The sequence below is a fragment of the Babesia bovis genome (genome assembly GCF_000165395.2).
Source record: "Babesia bovis T2Bo chromosome 4 map unlocalized Chr4_1, whole genome shotgun sequence".
Lineage (NCBI taxonomy): Eukaryota > Apicomplexa > Aconoidasida > Piroplasmida > Babesiidae > Babesia > Babesia bovis.
The window spans coordinates 1,345,292-1,373,263 of record NW_026261571.1 but is presented as its reverse complement, the minus strand read 5'-3'; the positions used below and the strand labels follow the sequence as shown (position 1 = coordinate 1,373,263).

The following is a 27,972-nucleotide window of genomic DNA, read 5'->3' as shown; positions in this document are numbered from 1 at the left end:
TGTATCTTATAAAACTAATGACTAGGTAAGGTTGTAATAACAGAATGACAAAACTACTAGCTACTGTATTCCTTTACATTATGTTCATTAAAATTACAAGGATATAGCATCCAATTGATTATGTCTATTCATAAGAAAATTATAGGCAAATAGTGGTTGAATAGTCACACATTTGACTTGTATATGCTAATTAGTGTGGGAAACAATATATTTGAAAGCGTTATATGTTGGTTACACAAATATAGAATGATTACGGAGCCGAATTTGCCCCAATGCTAATGTGTATATTCGTTACATGTGCTCCACATTATAATCGATGTTGCACTTGTAATCCTTAGGTGTACATTACATTGCGTCATATGCATGTTAGAAGCATCTGTATTAGTGACAGGATGCGACAGTGGCATAGGTTTGGAATTATGTCGCATCCTTCCTAAACATGCCTACTATGTTATCGCAATCTGTAAGACAAATGATGGGCGTATTCGTGCCAATCGGGCCATCGATCCAAATTTTGTTAGTCATGATATTAACAACAGTAGAATTAATTTCATGAAGTTAGGTTGTTCATTCCTCGGTGATGTCGCCAACCAAGATGAAATTGAATCTATAAGAATCGACATTAAAGAATTGATAGACAATGGCATAGTACCGCCTCTTTATGCGTTAATTAACAATGCAGCTATTTGGAGATTCTCATTACTAACCGTAGGTTTCTTCGTGTATTGTTACATTATTGTATAACTATCAACTGAGCTACAAATTATGCATCACATCGATATTCAGGAAGCTTTTGTAACAAAGGATACACGTAAAAAGGAAATCTCCATGTGGAATGAAGTGATAAATACTAACTTGTTTGGCTCATTAATTACTGTGTTATGTTTTACCAATATGCTGAAAGCACATGAAAATGGTAATCAGCCCCGAGTTATATTCATCTCAAGTGTACTGGATAGGAATTCTCTGCCAGGACAAGGTGCCTATGTGACTTCCAAATATGGTATATCAGCTATCCATGAAACATTATGTCATGAGTTACATGACAGTGGCATATACCCGGTGATAATTCGTCCTGGAGCACTGAAAAACACGAATTTGTTTGTGAAGGATTTAAGACTGCATAATCCACGTAGGTTTTAAAAGATTTGTTTTATGTTCAGACCCAAATTCATGATAGTATTAATCAAATATATGGCTATGTTGTAACGTGGATAATTTTAATGTAAATGGGTCATCATAATGGTTACATTATTTAATAACACTACAGCATGTGAATGCCCACTGACAAGCACAGAGGTCATGAGAGAGTCATACAGTATGTAACCAAATACCGATATAATAGAATTTTAGGAATATTATTGAATTGTGGTCAGGATTGTAACATCGTTGCCAGAACGATACTTCAGGCTCTGGACCAGCGAAAACCCCGATATGAGTACTCCAATTTTATGGGAGCCATGCCGTTTAGGATCGCGGAGTACATACCGCGTTGGATTTTTGTTAACGTGGTCAAGATTGTGTTGCAGAAATTAGCATTGCTGTACTTCCCTGCACAAAACCTACTGCGTAAATGGTTTGTGTTTAAAAGAAATTAATTTGGATGGATTCTTTTCATTATTTCTTAGAATCATCTTGCGATTTTCGAGGTGGCAATATATTTTTCTCGCGCGCCTCCTTGATCATTTTGATATATCCTTCACGCTCCACCTAGTTTAGATATAACAAGTTGAATAGGCTCCTACCTCTAGTCTAGCATGGTGATATCGCATGAGTTTCATTGATTGACGCCAGTTGTAAACAAAAGAAACGCCTAAAAGGTATAAGTTAATTCCCACTGCGCGTACCTAAATAAATCGAAGTACCGATAAGGGTAGTGCATACTACGAGCGAAACATAGTCATACACCTTATTTTTTCTGACGTGAAAACCATAATAGTTAATTCCTAACGCGCGAAAGATTTCGAAACGCGCTCCTGGCTTCATACTTTAGACATGGGCAGGGGTAGTTGCGCCGCAAAAGGAAGACAGTCAGCCCCTATATATATACACCTGGTTAAATCATTATTTCTCCTATACTAATGAACTCTTTAGCATTCGTGTACTTCATTGCACGGTCAGAGGAGGACTGTGTATGGGGAAGCGCGGCATATGCCTTTATTTGAGAAAACACTAATATATTCTCCATTACGCACACATTAACCATTATTGTATAGCAAAAGGTAGTGTCATTATAAAATCGTCAGAGGACGAATTTTGAGGTCACTAGGATGCCGAATCTGGAGCATAGATGCTTTCTTACACACTGAACAATGGCTACTGATTTTTATAAATCGAAAATGTCGATTGAAGACATGACAACATTACGCCCGGAAGCGCTGGTCAAGGCGCAGGATTACCTGAAGCTTATAAAGAAAACCGGCGATCCTAACCTCATCTTCATCCACTGTTATCATATAATGAAGGTGGGTGGCCTGGATGCAGAGGTACCGAGGCTCGTAGTTTTCGGCCAGCAGTCAATGGGAAAGACCACTGTACTCGATTTTATCATGGGTGGGCCCATCGGTTATTCTAGCACGGATACCGGTACTAAACAACCAGTCGTGATTATAATGAGGCCAATGGAAGTAATCAATGATGTTGCAGCTTCCATGAATGTTCAAATTTCATCAGAAGAACTTTCTGGAGGGAAAATATGGTGTCTTTTTAACGGTAAGCTTATGGACATAAGATCAGTTCAGGACGCCATGAGACAGCATATGCAAAATATCGGTGACAGTATCATTGCTGAAGAGCTAGAAGTTGAGGTTTTTGTACCTAATGGTCTTAATGCCATATTTGTTGATTTACCTGGAATAAAGGATGATTCTAAAGTCGGTGCTGAATTCACAAGGAATGTAGTTCGTAATTATGTAAAGAGCAATCCAAATGATTTATACATTTTAGTTAAGAAGAGTTCCGATGATCCTGCCAACTGGCCGTGGTCGTTGAGGGAATTTATAACAACAGCTCCTCCTACAGGCTTAGGGTTATCACCTCATCAGACTGTAGTAGTTGGTACACGGGCAAGGGAGTTTTTGCTCAATGAAAAAACAGACATCAGAACAGCTGAGCAGCTGTTAGAGCGTGTTTTAAAGCGTAGTGTAATTGATTCTAGGGGAAATATGCTGCCTCTCCATTTGCTTGAGTTGTTTTCCCTTTCTATTCAGGCCAAAGAGTCTGGCGATTTTATTGCCAATAAGGCTGAGATGAAGAGGCAGATAGCTATGGGACAGCGAGAAGTTGAAGATTTGATTAAGACTTCGTTTGAGTCCAAGGGTGATGCCTATAGCATTGAGGGTATGACGGTCGTTGAGCGATTACTTCAGATGTTCAGTATCAATGGATTTTTGACTACACTTGATAGCAAATATCAGACATTGGTTGCCAACACTTTTCGCAATTTAGAGCGTAAGCTCGTTAGAAAGAAGATGGAACTCGAACGTACTCTTCAAATGCTTGAGCAGCGTATGAATCGGTTGAATCCACAGAGCTTACGGGAATCTATCGCGTTATTTATAAGACAATTTGTTGAGGTAGTACAGAAAATGATGACAGGTAATTACACCATCATGAAGTTACCGGTTCCCCCTGAAGAGTTTTTGAAATACTACGGAGGGAGCCTGCGAGACAACCTTGAAGATGGAAATGAGTTGGCGTTGAACTTATTCCCCCAAGGTGACATGTATGAACCTGATTTTTATGACAACATATCCACACGCACTGAGACTCTGTTCAACAAGAAGTTGACTATGATGGACAGCGTGAAGCCGGGACGATATGTTCGATACTTTACAAGTAAAATCAATGCTCACATGTTTGGATTGATTGAGCCTCCTAGAAGAAACAAGACGAACCTTAATGACGGGGGTATTGAGAATTACATATCTAATGATTACAAATCGGATGAGATGATTAACGTGGAATTCATTCAAATTAACAACGGACAGGAGAATTCATTACACAAGAACATTGACAGGAGCAGGATTAGCCTGCTCACCCCTTTGCCATCAGTTTCGGTTGACCAAATGCAAGTCCCATTATACGCGTGGCACAAGACGCAATCTAGCACTGGTTGGATATTGGTGAGACCTATAGTAATAGACAGGCTCCCACCTGAGATCATGGTACAAAAGTCGAACTACCGTGAAATAGAGATTGCCAACAAGCAAATTGCCTTCAGGTATTTAGATGTGCCGGAAAACAATACCGCTGATGATTCCGAGATTGAATCTACTGCCGATAAATTGACTACTACCTCAATAAAGGGCCTGACCGGTAAGGATGGTGACAAAGGTGCTAAGACTGACCACGATAAAAGTGGACGTGACGGTGACAAATCAAACCGCGCCAGCGATAAATCGGACAAGGATGGCAGCGTAGTCGTTGACAACGATGCAAAGAACAACCGTTATGTTTATTTCACCACTTGCAGTGAAATTTTCTTGGAAGATCCCAAAGTGGTTCCCTATTATAACAGTGCATTGGAAATGGTCAGTGGCGAACATGCTGAAGCCCATTTGTTAAATCAACTGGCCGTAACCAATATATGCAACTGGTTGAAATTTCAAATCAAGCACATGGAACCTGATAAACATTTTACTAGCGAGGTCATATACCAAATGCTCCGCAGTGTTCATCATGTTGTCGACCGTGCCGATTGGGAACCTCTAATAGCCGACTTGGTGCAGTCAAATGTTAGGGGTGCGCTTTTACATGCTGCTAGATTATCGGCTTGCGCCGCTGCCGCTGCATTAAGAAGGGTGTTAAAGGCATCCCTTGCTGAGGTATTTAGGTGCATTCAGCAAACTGAATGCGACCAGACTTTATACTGTCTAAGTGAAAGCCTACACTTCCAGGAGCAGATAGATCAACTTTGTGAGGAGTACTGCCGTCAGAAAGCTACTGAATGTGCTAACGCGATGATGAACCTTATATTGGAGCAGACATACTCTATCCAATTTGACGTCGCAGTGGACATATTCGACTACTGCTACCAATTTGAGAAGTACTTCGTTAGTCGTGCCGGTCACCGTAGTTTAATGGGTGAGGCGCTTTATAGAGTCAGGGAAAATTTTGCCATGAGAAAGAGGCGACTTGCCATGACTGATATCTTTGAGAAATCTGATGCCAAGACTTCACTTGAGTTAATTTACGAGGAGGTTAAGGTGCAATTCTGGGCCACGAAGATGTTATTGGCGTCTCCACTAGCTACAAAGATATATACTCACTTTATCAAGGACGTGGTCGACAGAATGTCTAGTGAGATGCAAGACCCATCTGCCAGTGGAGACGACGAGCTTGAAAACTTTTTGCAAAAGAACATATTATATGAGACTATAGATGGTAACTGGGTAGCAAGGTCCAACACAAGAATGGCACAGGACTACGACGTCAATTCCAAATACGATAGATTTGCTCAACATTTCCATGACACTAAGAACCTATTGGAATACGTGAACATTGCGCTAGAGTCAATAGCGCTCATGAAGCGTGCGGATGGCGGTCCGGAGTTTGTCGCTAATTTAGACAAGGATTTCCTCGGTGCGTGACAATTTTATATTTCACCACAATGCTGCAAACTTAGTTAAACAATCGCATTTCAGTTGGCTGATTGATGTAAGTAATATTACCCATCATAGTGCAACTGGCATTCTATCGCGAACCAGATACATAGCGCGATATTCGTAAAATACGATAACTAATATCGTCTTTTGACGTTACATTAGATAAAATGAAGTTTTACATTTTTGCTATCCATAGAACTATTCACATGCATATTTTCGTGAGTGGATATTATGTAAAAACATTTGTTTTGATTGGTTGTTTCCTAGCAGTGTAATTATGAACTCCCACTGTTTAGGATTGACTCTGTTGTTTGATTGCAATATATTTAATACCGAAAAATGTCATTTATTGACAAACCCAAGACATTTCACTACATCGTTGGGGCATACTGCATCCATACCTGATTCTATTTGTACCTGCAGCTCTTCGTCGCTATCAGGGCGTGATTCTAGGAAGTAGCTCATAACTTTAAGACCATGATCATGCATGTAATTGACAAGATATGGTACTGCCTCTTTACCCTTGACATCAGAGCCCAAAATTGGTGTACCCATCTTCCAGAACTCATGGGAGACAACAGCCCACGTAGCATTGTAGTGTCGGCAACACTCAACAATGCGTTCGAGGCTTGGCAACTCAGATGTTTCGTTGTTGAATAACAACGCAATTGGTATGTTAAGCTTGTTGTTGATAAGTGGGCCTAGCAAGTCCACTACATCAGTTCCATTGGGATATTGCTCCAAAGGATTGTTGGCACGCGATGAGGAAAGATTTAAATTTGGAGCTACCCATTGAAAAGAAGATATAACAACGTCCAAACCTGGATGTTTAGATAAAACATCTAAAACTCGAAGGCCCAAGTCAACGTTAGAACCTTTAAGCTCAATGTCGTATTTCAAGGAGTCACCGAACTCGACTAACACCTGATCCAGCGTAGGAACACATTCTCCAGAATCCGATTGTTCCATATTCGATATGTACTCTTCAAAAATATCGGTATTACTTCCGTTATGTTGTGGAATTTCCTGCAGTTCTATGGACTTCTGTGTTAACCTCCAAGGCTTTTTTAACACCAAATCTGTTGCATGTACATCCTCTGATTCGACATAATTATCAGTGTTGAAGCGTTGAATGCCAGAATCGGCTTTGCGCTTCATTGTAGTAAGACAGAGACTGTGCTTTTGTAAATAGCCATGCATAACTAATAATTCATTGTTCTTTGAAAGGAAGACATCCAATTCAATACCATCGGCACCAATTCTTTGGGCTTCACGGAATGATGTCATAGAATTCTCAGGAAAGAAGGACAAGGCGCCTGGTAGGCTGCAGCCCATACCACGGTGACCGTAAATCAAAGGGCGCACCATATTTTCCCTTTTTTGTACGGAATTAGAATAAGCCATTAAAAAACCTCGAAATATGGACGATTGGAGTACAATTAACGCCACGCTCCGGCAGTATATGCCCAACATGCTGTATGTATGATAACTTTGTTAGCTTAGCATGAACACATATTAATGCTTCATTTGACTTTCACATGAGCTGAGATCTAGCTTTGATTAAAAATAAATCAGCTTGATGATTAGGTTCTTAATGTAGACTTCTAATTAATTGGAAAATATACAATAAGTAGTGTATTTTAAACATTTATTGTATTACTTATAGTTGGAAATCAACATGTGTAATATAAAATAATGATATCTTCTGTTTTTATTGTTTATCATGGTTCTCCGCTGCTATATAGGGCATATAGGGAAGAATGTACGAGACAAGACGCTGTCTTATTCGCGAAAAATGTCTATAACAAGTCTCTTGGTCCTTACAAGCCAATATGGCAATTTGGTTTTACAACCTATGTTAGTGTTGAAATGGGAAGTTTCTACATTGTTGCATCATGTAATGGCAATATAAACGCAGCTCTAATAATTCAAGCGTTATGCGATATACGCACCGCAATAGTACGTTTTATGGATTTTAACATAAACGAGACGTCTATTTTGAATAATTTGTTTCTTATTCATGAAATTTTGGATATAGCAATAGACGCAGGATACCCTCAGGATTTCTTTATTAATTACATTACTGGAGTACCACACAGGGAATCCAGTTTATCTTTATGCAAGAAGAAATTATTACACATTAGAAGTTATCTGGAAGGATATGGCGTCGATGTGAATCACTATTTAAAATCTGGTGTAGTACGACATTCCGAAGAAGCTGCTACACCCACTAGTTCCATTGAAGTATCGCCGAAAATGAAATTTTGGAAAACACCCAAACTTTTAACTCGAAAGAACGATGTAGCATTTAGCGTAACCGAGTGTATTAATTGTTGTCTCTCATATGCGGGAGAGGTAACACTATGCCAGACTACTGGGAGCATCACTATGGATGTGTATACCGTAGATGATATGTCTATGGAAATCACATTAAACACCGATTTCATTAAGTTGCCGTCGATGAACCATTGCAAGAAGTTGGAGGCCATAAACGACTTAGAGTTCCAACCACCCGCAGGAGCATTTATATCCACCACATTAACCGACTTTAAGGTGGATAAATCCATTGACATTTCATCGATGATTCGTCAAAAAAGGATATCAGTATCACCTTCATCAGGTATGACTGTGCTCTTATTATATCGCACGGAGAATCAAACTAAACTTCCGTTTGTAATAACTCCGATATTAACAAAGGCAAGTAGTCAGGTGTTGTATTACCACATCAGTATGGAGACAAACTTTCCGAAGAAAACGTTTGCAACAAATGTTGGAATGGACATACCGCTACCTATAAATGCATCTCACGTAGAGATCATCTCAAATGCTGGACAATGCCAGATTAAGATTGCCGAAAACATGGTACACTGGCATCTCGGTAAAGTATATGGTCAAACGATCTTATCAATGGAATTTCACTGTAGATTGACAAAATCCATCACCGGTGTTTCAACTCACTTGTCACCATTGGCACTCCATTTTGATTTACCGAACTATTCATTCAGCGGACTATACATACGTGATGTAAAAATCACCAATACACAATACAAAACGATAAAGAGCGTTTCTTATACCACTGTAAACGGTGAGTATCATTACAAATTAAAGTTACCAACTTAATATTTTATTTTATGGATATTCATGTCTACCAACGGATATACACATTTGTAATAATCATCGGAAATCTGTTGTTTCTAAATACTCAAATACATATTTATAACTTATTTAACTATGTCCATTTATGAAATGCTCAAATGAGGTTTTGATATGGTAGAAAGTGGTAGAACGAGACAGGGTCGTGTTGATGTTATCCCGCCTCCCCGTGGTATATTCGATATTAGAGCGGATTCACTAACACCGAAGGTACTATATCTAGCATCCGGAGTTGATGAGCATGGTAAAGTCAATTCAGCGTTTGTTTGTGTCGTGGAAAAACACCTCTCTTATAGTTATTTAGGAGATATAGATAAGATTGAAGAAGATATAGGTTATGGCACCTGTCAAACTAATGATTTTGTGAAGACCATATTTTGGAATAACTCACCTGACTTACAGTTAGATGAACAAGCAGCTGTAGATGCTTCATGGGCTGCAGAATCCATCGACGTTGCGAAGGATCTGAAAAGATTCGTTACATCTGATAACGTATTCAACCTTCCTTTTGACCAAGCAGTTGCAAACGTTAATAGATTTACGACCTCGCCGCATAAAATAAGAACGTTAGATCTGGCGGCTGGTGTTGGAGGTAACCTTGTATACTTTGGACTGAATTCGGACTTAACAGTTGGGGTTGAATTGAATCCTGATCGAGTGTCCATTTGCAAAAACAACGTCAATGTATTTGGTTTGCAAAATACTCATGTCGTAGAACAGGACTTGTTTGATTATATAAAACAATTTGCCGATGATCCGCTGGATAAGGCCAAAGAAATAGGTGTGGAGGAATATTTCCACCAATCGCAACAATATGACATTGTTCATATATCTCCACCTTGGGGAGGGAAGAGCTACATGGGCTCCATAAAAGATGAGATATTCAAACTACAGGGAATATTTGACATAGAGAGTGCCATGCACGGCATGTCAAGAATAGGTAATATAGTAACCATATATCTTCCTAGATCGCAAAGTCTAAATGAATTAGTGAGATTAGCTGGTATTGGGAATTATCCGATCATTATAATAACGGCATACCGTTTACCAAAGAAAGTAAGGGTATGTTGAGGCTTTGCTGTTTGACTTATTGCAGTGCATACACGCCCATTTCGTCAAAGACGTGGAATATCTAAAATATGTGGAAATTCACCATATGGAGGTAAGTGGTTCGTTTAATGTGATAATGTCGGTAGCGAACTCACGTATCGTACAAGCAAGTTGCTACCGCACTTAATACCCTTATACATTCAACTCCATATCAATCGAGTAACGTTAACATGGCTTCGGAAATGCACATGAACTACGTATTGCACGCTATAATGAAGTATATCGACGAAAAAACGCCAGCTGTGGCAATGAAGATTTACAATCTTTTGGGACATATGCCTTTGGGGGATATTCTATCTCTGGCAAATGAAGCTAAGGAGATACAGCTTGCTGGAGGTATGTTCTTTAGATACTATCTAACATATCGCAGGTATGACCAAACTTAACTCCGAAGAAAAAAGGACCACCGGTGGTATATTTTTCCACCTACTGAAATCGCAAAACAGACAACTTTACAAATTGGTAGAATCGCTATCAAGCACTAAGTAAACTGTTATATCAATTGCATAATATAAATAAGGTTGCATGTTATATTAATAACTTGTTATCGCCAACCAGATAGTAGACCGGTGTATATAAGAAGAAAAGCGATGCACAACCACGTGAATGACTGCATTGTACGACTAGCTCCCGTTGCGACAGTTGACTGATATGAGCCACTTTTGGCGGAGTGCTTCAGTGAATCTGACTCCGTAGGATCTGTATCAACATTAGATGGGTACAGAAGCATTGACGCCGAGGAAGCGAGCCTCTCAGATGCCTCATTGCTGATTACAGATGATAAAAGCGTGCTTTTTGTGAACTTCACATCATACTCAGCTTTAACAACGGTTGATTCCGGAGACACGGATGTAGCAGTGATACGCATTAGAGTATAGAAGTAGTTCGAATAAGGTATATCCGATGTGTAATTCGCACTCTCATATATCAAATGTGTACGATCAACCAGCGCATACTTTAACTCCTCGCGGGCTTTACCGCAAACGTGTCGCGTGAGCAACGAGGAGTATTTTCCCTCCTTTAGCCTAAAGCTGTACGTAATTTGACGATGTTGAACGAATACGCCATCCTGGGACCAATCAAACACTACAGGCTCAAGATCACCTCTAAAATCGAAAGCGTTCTGTTGTAGACGGGTGTCAGCCAGTCTACTACCTGGGTTTACATTATCACTTAGGCACGAGTTAAAGTAATCCTTCAATGAGATATGCAGCGTTACCGGAGGTAGTGATTTGGATAAAGGTTCCATTATACCAAAACTGTCACGTAACTCCACTGACATATTAATGGAACCTATTACAACGTTAGGAGTAGCACTGTCTTCCCGTGGATTCACATCCAGTTGCGCCATTTCCGCAACGGCGTCACGAATCTTCCGAGCATGCCTTACAGAGTAAAATGTGTGTTCTTCGCCAGAACGCAATACAACACGAACGTAAAATGACAGCGTTTTAGATGATGTCAAATGACATGAAGCGATATCCTCCATAGGTACAGTCACTGTGGTCTGAGGTCCGAATAAAGTGGCATCGTTAAAACTTGATATGAATCCTAGATGAGTTTCAGTAAGATACAGTGTGCCACGAAGTATGATTTTACGGCATAGCGAACACTTAAATTCGTGAACGACCCTTCCATCCAAACCTAACTTCGACAACATCAATGCTTGTTTAAGGGTAGACTTAGATGTAAGAGTTATATTGCCAGTACGTCCATTTACCCCGACATTCGTTGTATCACCGTCGCCGATACGATGACAGTCGAGAGACGTATACGATTCAAGATCAGCTCTACGGAATAAAGATATACCAATATCGTGTAGCGGACGGACGTACTTGGCAGGAAACCATCTATTGATACCAGAAATAGTATGACCATACCACAGTGGTGTGTTTCCAGAATACAGGATGTGAAGTTTCTCACCACAACTGAAGCGGAAATTATGATCACTCTCCTCATAATCAACCAGGGACTCTGCCATGAATTCTATTGAAGAGAGCATTGTAGTCATAGTAGAACTTGGGACGCACACATCTACGCTGGCAACTAAATTGACCAGAGGGTGAGCATCTTCAGGGTTGGTCTTGTTTAAAGTATCGGCGTCGAACATCTCCACTGAAGCACTGTTACTGTCAAATTCCGATATAGTCCGTTGAAGACTTTGAAATGCTCCAATAAGTTGATCAGGGTTTAGCTTATTCTCTCTAGCGAGTGAGCCCACGAAATCGAACCAATTCATCACGCTGGCACAGGTGGATATTGATGAGGAACACAATGTTAGAACATCAGTACTACTGGCTTCTAGAAGATCTTCAAAATGCTTTAATATGGATTGCAAGAAGCCGCTAGGCATTTTAATCTCGACGAAAACACCCATAACGGGGTTAACAGTTCCTCTTACCTTACGAGAAGCGGCAACGCTCTTAGGAAAGACGGTTGCAATGGTACTATAAATAGACCACCATATGGTGTACATATGCTTGTTGTATTTGTAGTAAGGCTTTAGAAGCGCATTTATCTCGACATCACAAAGTTTAATAGGGTATCGTGTTGAAAAACGAGAATAACGATCCATTTGGGAGTAATGCAGCTGAGCCATCTTTTTTGACAATGCGCGCATACATTCAAAACAGTCAACAACCGATGTTTGTAAACGATCTTTTAGATTTGACGATTCTAGGTTTACACTATAATGCAGTTCAATAACTCCTTCATGTTCAAATTTAGACAGATAGTAGAGGCATGACGCTAGTATTTTAGACTTATACGAAATGTTTGCTAATAAGACGCTTGGAAGTCTAGACAACATCTCAAAGCATTCAACCTCAATTCCATGAACATTTTTAGGGTAGTGTTCGGCATATGTTGTTAGAATCTCCGTATACCCCCTGGCGCAATAATCACGATTCTTTTCCCAGTTATCGTACATCTGATGAGAAAGACACATCTGTTCGATATAATTCGTATAGCGTATAAAATCTTTGGGATTGTCGAGAAGTCTACTCATGGCACCCCTATTAGACTCACGGTTAAGCAGAAACTCAGAATTCCCGCTGGAACATTCGCTGTATTCACAATTGACAGCGTCACACGACACCGATGAACCCGAAGCTCGAGAATTAAGAGCCAACTCTAACGACTTTTCAAACTTTTGAAAACGATATAAGGCCTTCTCATAAGCCGTTACAGATGCAGTGTACGTTGATGAGTAGTTTTTCAACATATCTTTCAAAGATTTCATCATAACGGTACCATCAGACACAATTTGTTCTAGTAACGAAACAACTTCCTCAATAGTTTTGTCAAACGTATCTAACCAGTGTAGCTCATGATTAACAGACTCGTCCACGAACAGCAACATACCTCGAAGAATACGACATAATGATGCATACATTGCCCTGTCGGCTTCAGATATGTCAATACATAATGGAATTCTCGAGATACTAGAAACACGGCTAACATCAGCCAGCTCAACGTTCAACGTGCTCAAATTCTTCGAGGTACAGCCTCTTGCGATAAAATCCGGAGTACACAGCTGCCCAAGCATCTGAATACCCGATATATCAGACCTTGTCTTTTCGACTTCGAATGAATCCGAATGAGTAAACGAATTACGGCTACTACTCTTATAAGACAATTCTGATGACTTATAACCGTTTGAATTGACAAATGACCCACGATTCGACAATGATGATGAAACAATCGTATTATCAACACTTTGGAAACTACCCAAATTTCGAGGCATTCTCCTAACCAGAATTTCGCTACGAGTGCGATGGATCGATTGACGACCGGAACTCACATTTGAAATACCGATATGACGATTCACAAATCTATCAGACAAAGCGTTTGAAAGAATATCGAATGCTGGCCGGTTGTCAGACATTTCAGGCACAATATCCCGATTATACCCTTCATCTGCCTGATGGGCAATATCAGGAAAATCCTCACGGGAGGTGCATATTTCATCATCGTTGTCATCGTTATCATCATATGGAACTCGGGTACGATTTTCCAACCATGATACACTTAATATAGAATCCCTATTTCCATATTTCGAAAGAGATTCAATCTTGCGATGAAGAGCTTTCAATTTTCTGTCGATGGCATACGGCAAAAAATAGTCCAACAGAGATCGTAAATCAGATGATTCTTTACATGGTGTCAGAAGATTCTTCAAACGAGATGATAGAGTCTTTGCAGATGTGCATTTGGCACTGTATGACGATACCACGAATGACAAGTCGCTACTGTCATCCACAGATAAGCGCATCTTAACATGATGCTCACATATCACAATGTACCAAATGGCACGACTTGAATCAAATTATTCATTTTTCAATAGGATTGCAACCTACAATTGACATTGCCATTAATTATTGGCAAAACCTTTGGTTACCATATATAAACAAATGATAATCTAAAGGTGAAAATAAATATCTACCAGTTTTACGCATCCAAAACGATAAAGGAGCCTCTCAATATGTATATTTAAAAAGCTCTAACGAAATTTTTTTCGTAGAGAGGAATTCACGCAGCCATAATACGAATACGGCAGCTCAATGAAGATGCTGGTTGCGTAAAATATATAACACAAAATCTTAATTAAAACAATCTCAAATAATATATTTAATTTCACTGTGATGATCAGCAAATATTACAATCATAGATACAATACCTCGTAGTGTGTATGTACATACGGACCAGACGCGTAGTGTCACCGCATTAGTATTATAATCTACGTGCTTAACAACTCAATCTAATATTTCCATTTCTTTATTATATTATTTTTGAGTTTACGGTGTGGCATCATCTGTCTTTACTTATGTTGACGTGATGTGTAGTACATACATTGGTAAACTTAAGGTTGCTAATAGATCGTATACAATCCGGATGCAGTTGAATCAATGCATAAGTAATTCAATAATAAATCATAGTATTATATTACACTCTTTCGTTTATTATAAAGCGTTAGCATATCGTTTTACAACAACACTTATATACACTCTCTTAGTATGACGTATCTAGTACTAACATTGAAATATGTAATTTATTATTACACATCAATAAGTAGTGTAAAATATATGTGATGTCGATAATAAGGGTAATTCCATAATACCTTGTTAGTAATGTAATGCTTTCGACTGCGTTTGTTACGAGAAAATGTACATATATTCAAGGTGTATGAGGTCTTATTTGACCAATGTACGTTATTTCTCAATAACAACAAAGAAGGATCCCGTAGCTTCTACTAGGTCAACAGGCGAATACACCTTCAATAATATAATTGGCAAAAATTCAAGGACTCAACAGCATAAGGTTGGTTTTTATATAACCATTAATGATGCGATGCAGATAAGTAGAGAAGGATCGTTTGACGCATTGTATCAAGAATGTATGACGGACATTTACAGAGAAAGAGCCGAAGCCGACGGTTACTCCGAAGAAACAAAAGATTCACAAGAAATATTAGATCTAACAAAACAAGAACGGGAAATAACTAAAGCAATATTTAGAAGAGTCGCACCGCACGACAAGGTATGCTTTAATAATCAACTAAATTCCTTATTCAGCTGATACCCAAATTAAATGAAAAGGACGATTATATTGATCCATATTGGGATCCATTTAAAAGGTTGGATGGGTTGAAAATGCAAGTTGCAGCGGAATTCAACGATTTGGCACGGTATATATAATTGAGTAATGCCAATAAATGTACAGATTAGTCAGTGCTGCTGAAGTTAGGAAACAAAGGAAACGATTAAGACAGGCAGCAGAAACATTTGATAACTATAATGATCCTTATTCACAGACAAGCGACGCCGGGGAGGTAAGTGGTAAAATACTAATGGTCCGACCACCGATTGTAATGTTGTACCAATTATTCATCTTGCGTAACCTTTTTTAGAGTGAGGAACCGCTACCCAGTAATTTAAATGAACGTTTTTGGAATCCAGATGCCGAAAGACGCACAGTACTGGAAAACAATAAAAGACCATTTTCTTTCAGAGGTATATTAAATTTGTTAATGAAAAACACCGCACCAGATTTACATGTTCTCCACAATTTTGTTGCTGAAAATGGTCAAATATTGCCACGACGGTTGACATATGCAACACGACAGCAACAAAGGCAAATATTTAGAGCTATACGTGTTGCCAGGCAAATGGCGCTTTTCCCATATGATTGGAAACCAAGATATCGCGATAGAATACCACTAATGAATCCACAACAGGTATATACAGTCATGGAATATATACTTTCCGCAGTATTTAGCAGATGAATTATTCCACCGCTACAAAAACAAGGGAGATCTGCGCGCAAGAGCCATGTTACACGTTCTAATGAAGAAGTGCACAGACGTAAATTGCTTCAGGTGTGTTATGATAAGTAATGAACAACATGAGAATTAGGTTTCTTAAATATGAGGCTCAAAAATTCAAGTCTAAATCAAGCTTCAAGGATACACTAGATAAACACACATGTGAATAAGCGCACCAGTGAAACGGACGCAAATGATGCAAGTCTAATGAAATACACACATTAATATATAATTGTGTAATTCTAACACAACGTGCAGCTCTATTAGTACTCACCCCTACATTAGGCTTATTCTTGCCCACGGAAAACCGCGTACCGGAACGTTGATTTAGCTCTGACGTTGCATTCCTTGGTGCAAATTTTAAAAATAATTTCAAACACATTCATTTTAATTGTATTTATCATAATGGTGTGGTATTAGATTGCTAGCTGAGCTTGTTCAACGCAGATCGAGGGTCATGCTAACCAAGGTGACTGGAAGAAACCAAAGAGGTAATTATCTATAAAGTAATAATTTCAGAAGTTGCATAATATTCCTAGTAGTCTCAACAAAATGGGAAAGGATCTTTTGTGCTCCGTCGTCGAGGTTGAGCGGTTCCTTAAGGATCATGATGCTGACCCAAGCATCACTGAAGCGTTCAAGAAGGTTAAATATGCGGTCTATGATACACAAATTAAAAGTATGGGCTTGCAGGCATGTAAATTATCGTCATCCCAGAGTAGTGCGCAATGGAAGAACAGTAAAGCTGAGGATGTTTTTTCATCACTTGTGCGCAACTTGTTTTGTGGATGCATTCACAATGCTGATGGTATTGTGCATGATGATGATACTTTATTATCATGCTCATCATCTAGCGAATGTAAGTATACAGAGGAAGTATCTGAAAATGGAAATCAAATCACACCCCGGAAGGGTTGGTTGATCAGTGGTAGCAGACGTGATAAAAATATTAATTACGATAGCGACGAAGAATGCGCCAAATATATGGCACAATTGGGTAAAAATTGGAATATGGATTTTTTTGCCATGTCGAACTTTAAATTCGTTTTGCGTAGTGGACCTGTCGTCGCAGTTGGACATCAGCTGATTGACCCTGTGGGAGATAAAATTCACCCAGATTTCAATAAGTTGATTACACCGGTTTTGAACTCGATACAAGATGTTTACCTACCCAACCCTTACCACAATGCTCTACATGGCGCGTGCGTTGCCCATATGTCTTGCGTCTTGCTAAAGGCATTATCGCTTGAGCAATATTTGACACCACTTGAACAGTTCGCTTACTTAATCGCTGCTTTGGGTCATGATGCAGGTCATCCAGGTAAGATTTATCTATGATGTTGTAACGAGTGTCTACAGGGAAAACAAATGCATTTTTAAGATCTACACAGAACCCGCTGGCTTTGATTTATAACGATGCAAGCATATTGGAGAATTATCATGCTTCACTTGTTTGTCACATTATTCGTGCCAAAGAAGACTTCTTTGGTCTCTTCAATCAGCAAGATTGGGAGATTATTAGAAAAAGAATCATCCAATTGGTACTAGCCACTGATATGATGACTCATTTTACTCATGTTAACAATGTAAAGGAGCGCAGATTAAGTGGAACTTTTGATTACGTTAACAACCCAGAGGATTTGTGGTTCTGTTTGGTGCTTTTAGTCAAGACGGCTGATATTGGTCACAACTTCCTACCTTGGTGTGAGCATCTGCCATGGACAAATGCACTTTTCGACGAATTTCACATGCAAGGAGATGAAGAAAGGTTGTTATCTCTCCCATTACTTTTGTTTTTTGACCGTACTCGTTCTGCTGATATCCCTGATTCACAATTGGGATTCTTCCAGGGATTTACGTCCCCATTGATAGATGAGCTAACATTTATAAATACAAACTCTACCTATCTCAATGACTTCCTTAATGCAAATGCCCATGACAATCTGGAGCATTGGAAGAAGAACAGTAAGAGGCAACTCGTTGAAATCGTGATTGATCTCGAGAAATCCGAGGAGGTGTTTGAAATAAAGGACGCCACAGTCATGTAATAGGCTTTAGCAAATATGAATTGGATATTTGCAAATGTATGGCCTTTTAGTAGATTGCGACGCTTATAGTTCTAAATTAACTATATAGTCATGTATCTCCAATGCTGCAATCTGATTTTTCTTAATCATTGATTCTAACCACGCTACGTAAACTTAAACGTATTTCACTGTTAATAAAAATAGAATTCGTGAATTCAATGAACCATTAAGATAATAAAAATAGCATTTAAGAGTGGAAGTAATTTTCTGCCTAGTTTTACAATGTATTTTGACAGTGAAAACATCTTTCACAATTTGTTAGTGTTTTTTACATCCATAGGATTGTTGAATAGCCATATACATTGAAACTCGCACTATAAAGAATGAGCTGGATAACATTTTCCACAATGCATCATAGTCTCAAAGTATTAACACTACGTTACAATACATTCATTTCATATAAACATAGCATTTATATAACCAAGGTGGTCGACTATATTTCTACGGTTATATGGTGCTATCATAGTTGACATTTTTAGACGAAGTATAATCCAGCAAAAATCGGCTCAGAAGGAAATCCCCACGAATTTTCTTCATTATTATTCATATTTCCAGCCTTTATTTTATTACATAATGATAACCCGATATTATCTAATAGCGTAGAGCTAATCATATCCCCAATATGTTGGGGAAACTTACGTAAAAGTGTTATATATTTATGGTAGACAATATACAAGTCACTCTATTTTTTGAATTCATATGAAATAATCATTGTCGTTAATCTACAAAGACATTGGTTATCCTATAATAGATTATGACCATTATATTAAAAGTTTAACGGAAGTAAATACGTAATCACAATTACTGTCATCGTTGAACATAATTACAGAATCTTATACACAAGAAACACTAAACGCATTGAATATTCATATTGCACTGTTTAATATAAACAATAAAATAATATGGCATGATGTTTTCCATGGAATACATCTTCAGTTATGTTGTAAACTGATGCAGACCATTTAAATACTGTGGTGTTATGAACGATCAGAAGAGATGCAAAACATGAGAGAGAACTAGATACAAAGATATAAAGAAAAACGATGATTAATAAGAATAATAGATGAAATATAAAAGAAAAATATTGAAATCAAGTCGCAGTTAATAGCAATCATTAAAGTAGGGCGATGTTCTAACAACTCATAATGTTACTATTATAATCAAACTTGTATATATTACGTTGTGTCAGTTAGTCACAAGAAAAGGGTGATTCGAATGTTACATATGCATTATGCATAATGATTTTCAGTTTAATGAAAATATATACGATTAAATTATGAGGTAGTGGGATATCACCTTCTAAACATTCCCCTCGAGGATGATATTGTATTATTGTGCCTATTACCAAATGCGTGATATTGGGGACCTCGTTCGGCATTTCTGAGGCTGCTTGTTGCTTCCCTTGTTTCTCTTGTAGTTGTTGTCTTTTTTGTTCCATCGGGGCCTATAGTTTCCTCCACTCTAATGACTTCGACCCTTCCATCAGGAAGCAATCTTTCAGTTGTACTAACTGATGACGAAGTGTAACCTTTCTTCAAATTCTTTCGGGAGCTAGATTTTTGCGTGAAACCAGAGGTACCAGAACTTGAAAAAACACGGTTGAACATATGATTTGACGTATCAAAGGGCGAGAAGCCTGGGTATAATATATATCGTAAGAAATATAATTACCATCAATATCATCGAAAAGCGAAGTTCGGTGGCCGAATACAGAGGGAAACTGAAATCTGTACAATATGAATATTTATAACGAAGTCACTTACGAATCACTGAAAATATCGTTAAACAACAAATCCACATCTGGAAAACCGCCATTCATCGAGAATGAGGAACTAGAATTAAACGAATCACCGTCATCACTAACATGATGATATACAGATGCTACAGATGAGTTAAGGTAAAAAATAAATTGACCTACAGTCATAGTCCCTCCTCTTCTGAGGATCTGATAATGTTTCATACGCTGTAGATATTTTTTGGAACATTTCTGTAGCCTCAGCGAGATTGTTCGGATTTTTGTCTGAAAAAGATTAGATCACGTAATTTATAATCCAAATTAACGCATAAAAATAATGTGATAACATAAAAATAGGTTGATACCATACCTGGGTGCCATTTTATTGCCAATGCCTTATATTTCTTCTTGATTTCATCATCAGAAGCATCAGGCTTAACCCCTAGGACTTTATAGAAGCCTTTTGGATCATTATTATTACCTGCAAAGGATACAAAACTCATTAAGAAAGGATATATGCCTATGAAAAAGTCATACCCTCTAAAATATTAATTGTTCAATAGGGGAAATGAAAATATAGGCCCCTATATCATGAAGGTATTATGTCCGCTACGAAACACATTTCACTACGCCAACTATTCTAAGATATAACTTACGTTTCCACATCTTAATTTTATGACAGCGATATAACCAGGTTGCACATGCTTTAGTAACTCAGTATGAGAATATGTTAAACCAGAACATTTGATGCTTTATATCTACACATTATATTTTCCTATAAATTATTACTACAATATATAAAATAACTAATATATTATGACTGGTGTTCTTTGATTGTTGCCCTTCAATCCACGTTGTGTCACTACTGACGCATCATAACAGTTAGCATATTTCACATATTTCTTTAAGATCTATATAAAAATTCAATATATGATGTTATATTACGTTTTACTATAAATGATTATAGATTTATATTAGGCATATACTCATACGGTTTCTTGATGATGAGGTATCATTTAGAAAAATAGTTATTGCAATGTATTATATGCATTAGATCATATAATGCGCGTTTGTTTTTCTTCAATTCAATGAATTGCGTTAACTCCGCAGGAGTTTACATAATATAATACAACACAAAGCAAATATTATGCTCGCGACTAAAGCCCTGAACAGTATTTATATGATAAAATGACACCTTTATTTTAACTTATAAACAAAATATATAATTATAGAGTATATTGTCTTTTCACTATTCAAACACTAACGTTCACATTATATTGTTTCATTCACATCTGCAGGTGTGTAGAAACTACATCGATAAATGGAATACATGATTAGAAATATCATTTATTTCAGAGCGATTTTACATGTATGATACCATATAAAGTAATATTCTACATTTGATTATGCGACAACATTGTGATAATATGTATATCATTGGATGCATGATGGCCCACATCTCCTTTACATCAAGCTGAATATCTGTAATGCCTATTACAAAACGTTACAATGGATAGGAAGCGAAAACACTCTTTTATTCGCTGGGCTTTTGTTTACCACTCACTGACGTTAGACCAGCAGAATGAACTGCTGGATTCTATTGCTGATTCGTCGTTTTATCAACCTAATAATGGCGAAAGTAATGTAATGACCACTCAACAAACTGACTATGAGCGTTATTCAAAAATTGCAGACGCACTACAGAAGCGTTTTATGTGCCGCTTTTTCAAACTGACATGGGATAAGCTAGGTTCTACGTTGAAAGTGGTGATACATATAAGCAAGAATGATATTTTGGATTTAGATCTAGATGTGACAAGGCAGAGATTAAGCATACTTAGCTCTAATATGCAATATGATGCGAGATCTTCGTCATATCAGTATTCATCGATAATAAAACATGGCCGTGTTAATACCGTTTTCATGGACTTATGGAGAAGGCGTAACAATTTATTCAAATCGCTGAACATGGTACCTCCAGATGACAGTGTTGATGTCTTTCACGCACCAGATTCAGATATGTTGGAAGCTCCCAAGGTTGTATTTGATGAAATTATATCGAAAATATACGGCAGTCAACTGCCAAGTACAAGTGATTGTTCAAATGATTCGGTGAAAGACTTACCACCCACAGATATACCTATGGAAGACTCGGAAGAAAATGATACCGAAGAATTAAAACGAAAGATATTGTTCAATGCATCGAAGTGGGATGTTGACAGGATAACCCAAGTGATTCACAGTGAGTTTCCTCATGCTCCTGTGAATGAGAAGTTTTATCGCAGATTCGATAACCTTGTTACACGTGAGGCCGATGTTGTTGTTGTCGGTGCGGGTATATCTGGTCTCGCTGCCGCTAGCTACCTGGTGTCATGTGGTATTAATGTAGTTGTATTAGAAGGTCGTGATCGCATTGGTGGTCGAGCTTGTACCACATCTTTCCCGCCGAAGTATGTTGACGGTGTTTATCTACCTAAGGTGAATATTGATCTTGGTGCAAACTATTTCCACTGTTGCAACGCTATTCAGGTGAAGGGTAAGAAGGAAACTTCTGACTTTCCTAGGGATGTGCGTGCACGTCGAAGCAGTATAAAGTCACTTCTTGGTTTATCTAGCATTTTGCGCCCAACCGTTGCCGATGTAGCTGGCGGTGCCAATTGGGAAAGTACCATTTATACAAGATGGGGAGATTTTGAAGGTAAGCAAATAAAAATAGATAGTGTCATGAAGTCGAATATGATTGCTGAAAAGGTTAGGATGCGTGCCGCACGTAAGGTTGCACTGATGAAAAAGCATATGAAGAACACTGTAGTCGATGCCCACCCTGACAACCAATTAAGAAAAGAATGGTATGTAAGTGAAGGATTATACCGTAATGTGTTACACAATAGCTCTGCTGATAACGGTAATTGGCATAACGAATCGTATAGCTACTCACACAATATTCCTCGAGATATCAATAACAAGAGTGTTAATAAGATGAGTGATAGTGACGCATCTGTATGCACTCCTACAAACCATTATGTGGTTGATAACAGAAGCGCCAATACAACATTGTCAGGGAACTCTAATAGTGAACAATATGAAAGGACGATGGACTCCACATTACAGATCAGTCCGGACTGCATCAATGATGTGCACAATGCAATCTCAACGATGGAGAACCAGCATGGAGTTGTCCAGAACAATACATCGGTGAATCAATCTAGTATATCCATGGAACGCCCATCGACGGAATTGCTCTCCGGGAAGAGTGAATCAGATACTAGCGAACGCCTATGCGGTTCAGCATTATTAGAGCGAATTTTGAAACGTGAACCATATCATATCGCAAATCGTATTAACGTAAAAAAACCATGTGATTCTACAACTTATCTGTTAGATACGGATGGTTATCGTAAATCATTATGGGATATTTATGTTGAGTCAATTTCTGAGGTGTTCAAGGAGAATAATATTCTACCGAATAGTTTAACGGAAGACGAGTGGAATATGTTATTCATAATTTTGCAATCCCGTACCGGTTATAATAGCGACCTGCGTGAGACATGTATATCCATGTGTCGTCTTCCTAATATAGACAATGACTTCGATGATTCACGAAACTATTTAACAAAGAACAATTACGATTACAACGTGGAGTATGTGAGTGGCAACTTTAACGAGAACACAACCATAAAGAAGAAGCGCTTTGACCCTAGCAGTGATAATGACAAATTAGTTATTGACGGCTGGGATTGGTTGCTTAATGAAATAAGCGTAGGCGTTGAGCCATTTGTGTATCTAAAATCTAATGTCACTACAATTGAGGTGACCACTGGTCACGAATACCCCGTTACAGTACATGTGACGTCATCTGGGAATAATAGTGCACCTTCTAAATCGATACGTTCAAAATACGTCATCGTAACCGTTCCTAGTAGCATGATTTCACCCTATGAAGATCGTAGGGAATATCCAAATCAAATTTTGTTTAACCCTCCATTGGACCCACTGAAGCGTGCTGCTCTGCAACGATATAAAATGGGTTTCCACAATAAAGTTATTCTAAGATACAAGCCCGATGACATATTCTGGAAATCTACATCATCACAACTGAATACTTTGGATCCACGATTTCAATTTTTGGATTTAGATAGATACGGCAAGACTGGTTGTATTTTGGCTCATTCCTTCCCCCCCTACAGTGCTACTTGGAAGGACGGACTCACCGATACAGAGATTGTAAGGCAATGTTTAGAGGTATTATGCAATAGTTTTGGCATTGCCGTAGATGATATGCCATATCCGGTTGACGCCATGGTAACTAGGTGGTATCGTGACCCTTACTCAATGGGTTCATACTCGTACCCTGGCGTCGATGCAGTAGATGACGACATCATTCACTTAAAGAGTCCCTACCCAGTAGATGACCCACGTGTTTTATTTTCTGGCGAGTATTTATCTAGCAGTTATTATCAGTGTGTTGATGGTGCTTATGACACTGGTGTCAGGGCGGCGGAGGACGTTGCTCATCTCGGCCTTAAAAAGCCATATCCGTATCCCATTTCTCATGAATCACCATCTTTGGAAGGTTTGCTTGATCCCAGGAAGAGGGAGAAGTATTTAGGTGTGTCGGTGCCCTTACCATCTCCTGACGTTTTCGGGTATTATTTGACTGATGGCACCGACGAACGTATAAGCGATGATGACTACAACCCGGAGGTCAAGGCATCGTCACAACAATACAATGCGGAGTTTTCAATACTGGAACGTCTATACAATCTCATGTGTGAGGAGATTATAATTGTCGGTGAATACCGTGAAACATTGGATTTGTTAATTTCATCGCTTGAAGAAATGAGAGACAATGAGCAGTGGAATGATGCATTAGATTCAGCGTTGAAGATTGCGGAATCGGTTATGGAAGCTTTGCCTGATTACGGTGATCAACAAGGTGAAGATACATTTAGCATCAAAACCAGGGAAGTCGCTAATAGTATTCTGAGGAGTTTCATGGCTAAGAACGATACTGTACATGACTATGTTTGCCATGTATGTTTGTCTGGAGGTGAGGTTGTCATGTGTGATTCACCTTCATGTACTAAAATTTGGCACGCTGAATGCCTGCCAACTGGTTTTGATGAGCCAGTGAAAGATGCTAACTTGTCATGGACATGTCCATGTTGTCGCGGTATAGAGGTACCTCTAGGTCATTTGAAGGTACCCAAGGCTGTCACTCTATATTGGCGTCGTCGTGGTCAATGGATGTGTGTCAAATCGTTGATGACCCACTGCAGGAAGGTTCGCGAGAGGTTAGAAGTTCTACGGCGTCGTGTAATAAAACTAATAGATTGACCATTAAAACGAATATTTTATGAATGTAGAGAATAATGATGTGAGACAGTATAATTAACAGTTGCGCGCTATGCGTTGTAAGTATTAGTGTGCTGCGGTATTTATAGCGCGTCACGCAGTTTTTATATTGCATTATATACTTTTAAACAATGTTAGGTTTACAGGAAGGAGCTGTCTATAGCTCCCATGGTGGGCTTGCTGGCACCGACGAGGTGTTGAATATTCCATCTAGCCTTCCTAGTTTACAGAACGTGTACACCTATTTCAGTATATTCTTGAACTCATACTCTGCCGATTCTATGCAGCAGGGTAAGCTTAAGCGTATGTTATTGGAGAATATCAAGAATAACCAGTATTTGCTTGAGGTTAAGCTGGATGACCTATTCCAATTTCAGAATATCGTCGAACACAACCCTAATCGCGATGAAGATTCAATTGCTCATCGTCTTAAGAATTTACAGATGAATAATAAGGAAGGGGCGATAGCCGAAGTCGATTTCGCTAATGCTCTTCCTGCTTCTTATGCTGGTGACTTAGTACGAGTATGTTTGTCTATTTCATAGTCATATGTATTAGGTACTTACTGAGAGACCCTTGATATATTTATCTACTATTGAAAGGGCATGTTTCGATGTTTGCAAGTTACATCACAAGTTTGATGAAGTGGACGAGTCATTTAATTTCATTCAGATTAACCTACTTAATACCTTTTGCAGGCCTACTCCCATTAGGTAATGTTTCTTAATTCGATATTAAGATTTTGTAGGGCTTTATTGGCAGCAAAACAAGAACGTTTCGTAGTCGTACCTGGTATTGTAGTTCAGGCGTACCGCCCTCAACATAAAATGAAGATTATGACTATTCAATGCCGTTACTGTGAGCACAAAATGAAGCTTGATGTGCCACTTTGGATATCTAAACCTCAGATTCCTCGTACATGTCGTTATGCGGCCACATTGAAAGCTACTGGTAGTGAAACTGCTAACATGGAGAACCAGCTTGGTTGTTTTAATGCACATAACCCTTATGTGGTCCTCCCGAATGAGTGCCAATTCGTTGACGTCCAGACATTAAAGCTTCAGGAATTGGCTGAGGATGTGCCAACTGGCGATATGCCACGTCATTTACAATTGAATGTGACAAGGTATCTCTGTGATAAGATGATTCCTGGTGACCGTGTTATGGTTCATGGCGTTTTGACCAATTACAATGTGAATGCTAGAGGAAATGATTCTACTGCTATTGGCAGTTCATATTTACATGTTCTAGGTATAGAGAAGCTAACTCAAGGCAAGGGAGAAGCGATTTCATTTGACCTTGAAGAGACTAATGACTTGGTGCTATTGGCTACCCAACCTGATATACACGACAAGATATTCCGATCAATAGCACCAGCAATCTATGGAATGGAAAACGTGAAAAAAGCAGTTGCTTGTGCATTGTTTGGTGGTAGTCGGAAGGAAGTTGGTAAGGACAACCGCGTTCGTGGTGATATTAACATTCTAATGTTAGGTGACCCTTCGGTCGCCAAGTCACAAATTTTAAAGTTTGTTGACCACGTTGCACCAATATCGGTATATACATCAGGCAAAGGTAGCAGTGCAGCCGGTTTAACTGCTGCAGTTGTTCGTGACAAAATGGGCGTTTTTTCGTTAGAAGGCGGTGCCATGGTTCTGGCCGATGGTGGTGTGGTATGCATTGATGAATTCGACAAAATGCGTGAAGATGATGCTGTTGCTATCCACGAAGCTATGGAACAACAGACTATATCAATATCTAAGGCCGGTATTACTACTATGCTGAATACTCGTTGTGCTGTAATAGCAGCAGCGAATCCAACATTTGGTTCTTATTCAGACGATACCGACACTTCCGAGCAGCATGAGTTCAAGACTACTATTCTGTCACGTTTTGATTTAATATTCCTATTACGTGATAAAGAGAATGTACGAAGGGACAGTACATTATGCAAACACATTTTATCTCTTCACGCCAATCAAAGTCAGACGGAAATCTGCCCTATTCCAATGATGAAACTCAGGAGGTTGATTCAGTATGCTAAGCAAGCCGTTTCACCTATGCTTAGCAGCGACGCTAAAGATACACTTCGTAATTTTTATGTACAAAAGCGTAGGGAATACCGTGAGGACAAACGTAATGCTACCAAAAAGATACCAATAACATTGCGTCAACTGGAGTCATTGGTTAGGATTGCTGAAAGTTTTGCCCGTATGGAGCTGTCGCCCATATCAACGGAAAAGCATATACAAATGGCAATCGAGTTGTTCATGGTTGCCACTGGCGAGACCATGAAACAGAGCTTGGCAGTTGAAGTAATGAGCCAGCATGAGCAACTAATGGTTAAACAAGTGGAAGATTACATACTTCACCGTCTTCCAAACGGACATAGGTTATCCCGACGATACTTAATTCGCGACCTAGAGAATCGTGGATTTGCTCTTCAATACATTTCAAAGTAGGTCGTGTATTGTTCAAATCATTTTGATACAGGGCACTTGCCATTCTCATCAAACGAGGTACTATTCAAGAACGTGGCGATCTGTCGCTTCGTAGAGTCATGGCTTGAAACTGCCAAAATAAAAACTATCGTAATACTAATTG

General features: G+C 38.8%; 12 protein-coding genes across 12 annotated transcripts; 8 read left to right on the top strand and 4 right to left on the bottom strand.

Annotated features, from left to right (window-relative positions):
- The first annotated feature begins 305 nt into the window (after positions 1 to 305).
- On the top strand, positions 306 to 1,641 carry BBOV_IV010140 (short chain dehydrogenase family protein). The gene is made up of 4 exons (XM_001610886.2): positions 306 to 708; positions 787 to 1,132; positions 1,271 to 1,318; positions 1,354 to 1,641. The coding sequence occupies exons 1-4, from the start codon at positions 364 to 366 to the stop codon at positions 1,596 to 1,598; spliced, it is 984 nt and encodes a 327-aa protein (XP_001610936.1). The 5' UTR covers positions 306 to 363; the 3' UTR covers positions 1,599 to 1,641.
- On the bottom strand, positions 1,605 to 2,065 carry BBOV_IV010135 (putative integral membrane protein). The gene is made up of 3 exons (XM_051767423.1): positions 1,848 to 2,065; positions 1,746 to 1,813; positions 1,605 to 1,710 (listed from the first exon to the last, which is right to left on the bottom strand). The coding sequence occupies exons 1-3, from the start codon at positions 1,984 to 1,986 to the stop codon at positions 1,618 to 1,620; spliced, it is 300 nt and encodes a 99-aa protein (XP_051623656.1). The 5' UTR covers positions 1,987 to 2,065; the 3' UTR covers positions 1,605 to 1,617.
- Positions 2,066 to 2,286: 221 nt separating this feature from the next.
- BBOV_IV010130 (Dynamin family protein) lies at positions 2,287 to 5,763 on the top strand. Its single transcript, XM_001610885.2, has one exon. The coding sequence runs from the start codon at positions 2,313 to 2,315 to the stop codon at positions 5,589 to 5,591; it is 3,279 nt and encodes a 1,092-aa protein (XP_001610935.2). The 5' UTR covers positions 2,287 to 2,312; the 3' UTR covers positions 5,592 to 5,763.
- A 77-nt stretch (positions 5,764 to 5,840) lies between these two features.
- On the bottom strand, positions 5,841 to 7,015 carry BBOV_IV010120 (Glycerophosphoryl diester phosphodiesterase family protein). The gene has a single exon (XM_001610884.1). The coding sequence runs from the start codon at positions 7,008 to 7,010 to the stop codon at positions 5,949 to 5,951; it is 1,062 nt and encodes a 353-aa protein (XP_001610934.1). The 5' UTR covers positions 7,011 to 7,015; the 3' UTR covers positions 5,841 to 5,948.
- Positions 7,016 to 7,266: 251 nt separating this feature from the next.
- Positions 7,267 to 8,761, top strand: BBOV_IV010110 (Adaptor complexes medium subunit family protein). Its single transcript, XM_001610883.2, has one exon. It carries the CDS (start codon positions 7,302 to 7,304, stop codon positions 8,724 to 8,726), a length of 1,425 nt encoding a protein of 474 aa, XP_001610933.1. The 5' UTR covers positions 7,267 to 7,301; the 3' UTR covers positions 8,727 to 8,761.
- Positions 8,762 to 8,785: 24 nt separating this feature from the next.
- Positions 8,786 to 10,359, top strand: BBOV_IV010100 (RNA cap guanine-N2 methyltransferase family protein). The gene is made up of 4 exons (XM_001610882.2): positions 8,786 to 9,821; positions 9,856 to 9,921; positions 9,956 to 10,205; positions 10,240 to 10,359. Exons 1-4 carry the CDS (start codon positions 8,874 to 8,876, stop codon positions 10,356 to 10,358), a joined length of 1,383 nt encoding a protein of 460 aa, XP_001610932.1. The 5' UTR covers positions 8,786 to 8,873; the 3' UTR covers position 10,359.
- Positions 10,360 to 10,369: 10 nt separating this feature from the next.
- Positions 10,370 to 14,177, bottom strand: BBOV_IV010090 (GRAM domain family protein). The gene has a single exon (XM_001610881.2). The coding sequence runs from the start codon at positions 14,140 to 14,142 to the stop codon at positions 10,414 to 10,416; it is 3,729 nt and encodes a 1,242-aa protein (XP_001610931.1). The 5' UTR covers positions 14,143 to 14,177; the 3' UTR covers positions 10,370 to 10,413.
- Positions 14,178 to 14,975: 798 nt separating this feature from the next.
- Positions 14,976 to 16,435, top strand: BBOV_IV010080 (putative ribosomal protein S18). Its single transcript, XM_051767811.1, has 8 exons — positions 14,976 to 15,188; positions 15,225 to 15,407; positions 15,443 to 15,555; positions 15,591 to 15,699; positions 15,778 to 15,880; positions 15,917 to 16,104; positions 16,139 to 16,245; positions 16,283 to 16,435. The coding sequence occupies exons 1-8, from the start codon at positions 15,033 to 15,035 to the stop codon at positions 16,359 to 16,361; spliced, it is 1,038 nt and encodes a 345-aa protein (XP_051623335.1). The 5' UTR covers positions 14,976 to 15,032; the 3' UTR covers positions 16,362 to 16,435.
- A 91-nt stretch (positions 16,436 to 16,526) lies between these two features.
- BBOV_IV010070 (3'5'-cyclic nucleotide phosphodiesterase family protein) lies at positions 16,527 to 18,376 on the top strand. The gene is made up of 2 exons (XM_001610879.2): positions 16,527 to 17,512; positions 17,551 to 18,376. The coding sequence occupies exons 1-2, from the start codon at positions 16,744 to 16,746 to the stop codon at positions 18,237 to 18,239; spliced, it is 1,458 nt and encodes a 485-aa protein (XP_001610929.1). The 5' UTR covers positions 16,527 to 16,743; the 3' UTR covers positions 18,240 to 18,376.
- A 1,083-nt stretch (positions 18,377 to 19,459) lies between these two features.
- BBOV_IV010060 (heat shock protein DNAJ family protein) lies at positions 19,460 to 20,861 on the bottom strand. The gene is made up of 6 exons (XM_051767860.1): positions 20,670 to 20,861; positions 20,384 to 20,494; positions 20,197 to 20,298; positions 20,042 to 20,159; positions 19,950 to 20,005; positions 19,460 to 19,914 (listed from the first exon to the last, which is right to left on the bottom strand). Exons 1-6 carry the CDS (start codon positions 20,677 to 20,679, stop codon positions 19,571 to 19,573), a joined length of 741 nt encoding a protein of 246 aa, XP_051623334.1. The 5' UTR covers positions 20,680 to 20,861; the 3' UTR covers positions 19,460 to 19,570.
- A 608-nt stretch (positions 20,862 to 21,469) lies between these two features.
- On the top strand, positions 21,470 to 25,409 carry BBOV_IV010050 (vin containing amine oxidoreductase family protein). The gene has a single exon (XM_001610877.2). The coding sequence runs from the start codon at positions 21,523 to 21,525 to the stop codon at positions 25,348 to 25,350; it is 3,828 nt and encodes a 1,275-aa protein (XP_001610927.1). The 5' UTR covers positions 21,470 to 21,522; the 3' UTR covers positions 25,351 to 25,409.
- A 43-nt stretch (positions 25,410 to 25,452) lies between these two features.
- On the top strand, positions 25,453 to 27,960 carry BBOV_IV010040 (DNA replication licensing factor MCM2/3/5 family protein). Its single transcript, XM_001610876.2, has 4 exons — positions 25,453 to 25,892; positions 25,927 to 26,081; positions 26,117 to 27,826; positions 27,862 to 27,960. Exons 1-4 carry the CDS (start codon positions 25,500 to 25,502, stop codon positions 27,935 to 27,937), a joined length of 2,334 nt encoding a protein of 777 aa, XP_001610926.1. The 5' UTR covers positions 25,453 to 25,499; the 3' UTR covers positions 27,938 to 27,960.
- The last annotated feature ends 12 nt before the right edge of the window (positions 27,961 to 27,972 follow it).

Excerpts from the sequence above, each read along its gene's own strand:
- BBOV_IV010140 (XM_001610886.2), top strand. The coding sequence starts at position 364 with ATGTTAGAAGCATCTGTATTAGTGACAGGATGCGACAGTGGCATAGGT. Across the intron at positions 709-786 it reads GGAGATTCTCATTACTAACC|GAAGCTTTTGTAACAAAGGA; the intron begins GTAGGTTTCTTC and ends ATCGATATTCAG. Across the intron at positions 1,133-1,270 it reads TTTAAGACTGCATAATCCAC|CATGTGAATGCCCACTGACA; the intron begins GTAGGTTTTAAA and ends ATAACACTACAG.
- BBOV_IV010135 (XM_051767423.1), bottom strand. The coding sequence starts at position 1,986 with ATGAAGCCAGGAGCGCGTTTCGAAATCTTTCGCGCGTTAGGAATTAAC. Across the intron at positions 1,814-1,847 it reads CGGTACTTCGATTTATTTAG|GCGTTTCTTTTGTTTACAAC; the intron begins GTACGCGCAGTG and ends TATACCTTTTAG. Across the intron at positions 1,711-1,745 it reads ATCACCATGCTAGACTAGAG|GTGGAGCGTGAAGGATATAT; the intron begins GTAGGAGCCTAT and ends TATCTAAACTAG.
- BBOV_IV010130 (XM_001610885.2), top strand. The coding sequence starts at position 2,313 with ATGGCTACTGATTTTTATAAATCGAAAATGTCGATTGAAGACATGACA.
- BBOV_IV010120 (XM_001610884.1), bottom strand. The coding sequence starts at position 7,010 with ATGGCTTATTCTAATTCCGTACAAAAAAGGGAAAATATGGTGCGCCCT.
- BBOV_IV010110 (XM_001610883.2), top strand. The coding sequence starts at position 7,302 with ATGATATCTTCTGTTTTTATTGTTTATCATGGTTCTCCGCTGCTATAT.
- BBOV_IV010100 (XM_001610882.2), top strand. The coding sequence starts at position 8,874 with ATGGTAGAAAGTGGTAGAACGAGACAGGGTCGTGTTGATGTTATCCCG. Across the intron at positions 9,822-9,855 it reads GTTTACCAAAGAAAGTAAGG|TGCATACACGCCCATTTCGT; the intron begins GTATGTTGAGGC and ends GACTTATTGCAG. Across the intron at positions 9,922-9,955 it reads TGGAAATTCACCATATGGAG|CGAACTCACGTATCGTACAA; the intron begins GTAAGTGGTTCG and ends TAATGTCGGTAG.
- BBOV_IV010090 (XM_001610881.2), bottom strand. The coding sequence starts at position 14,142 with ATGCGCTTATCTGTGGATGACAGTAGCGACTTGTCATTCGTGGTATCG.
- BBOV_IV010080 (XM_051767811.1), top strand. The coding sequence starts at position 15,033 with ATGTACATATATTCAAGGTGTATGAGGTCTTATTTGACCAATGTACGT. Across the intron at positions 15,408-15,442 it reads GAGTCGCACCGCACGACAAG|CTGATACCCAAATTAAATGA; the intron begins GTATGCTTTAAT and ends TTCCTTATTCAG. Across the intron at positions 15,556-15,590 it reads GAATTCAACGATTTGGCACG|ATTAGTCAGTGCTGCTGAAG; the intron begins GTATATATAATT and ends ATAAATGTACAG.
- BBOV_IV010070 (XM_001610879.2), top strand. The coding sequence starts at position 16,744 with ATGGGAAAGGATCTTTTGTGCTCCGTCGTCGAGGTTGAGCGGTTCCTT. Across the intron at positions 17,513-17,550 it reads TCATGATGCAGGTCATCCAG|GGAAAACAAATGCATTTTTA; the intron begins GTAAGATTTATC and ends GAGTGTCTACAG.
- BBOV_IV010060 (XM_051767860.1), bottom strand. Across the intron at positions 20,160-20,196 it reads GAAGAGGAGGGACTATGACT|CATCTGTATATCATCATGTT; the intron begins GTAGGTCAATTT and ends ACTCATCTGTAG. Across the intron at positions 20,006-20,041 it reads AACGATATTTTCAGTGATTC|ATTTCAGTTTCCCTCTGTAT; the intron begins GTAAGTGACTTC and ends CATATTGTACAG.
- BBOV_IV010050 (XM_001610877.2), top strand. The coding sequence starts at position 21,523 with ATGGATAGGAAGCGAAAACACTCTTTTATTCGCTGGGCTTTTGTTTAC.
- BBOV_IV010040 (XM_001610876.2), top strand. The coding sequence starts at position 25,500 with ATGTTAGGTTTACAGGAAGGAGCTGTCTATAGCTCCCATGGTGGGCTT. Across the intron at positions 26,082-26,116 it reads TGCAGGCCTACTCCCATTAG|GGCTTTATTGGCAGCAAAAC; the intron begins GTAATGTTTCTT and ends AAGATTTTGTAG. Across the intron at positions 27,827-27,861 it reads GCTCTTCAATACATTTCAAA|GGCACTTGCCATTCTCATCA; the intron begins GTAGGTCGTGTA and ends ATTTTGATACAG.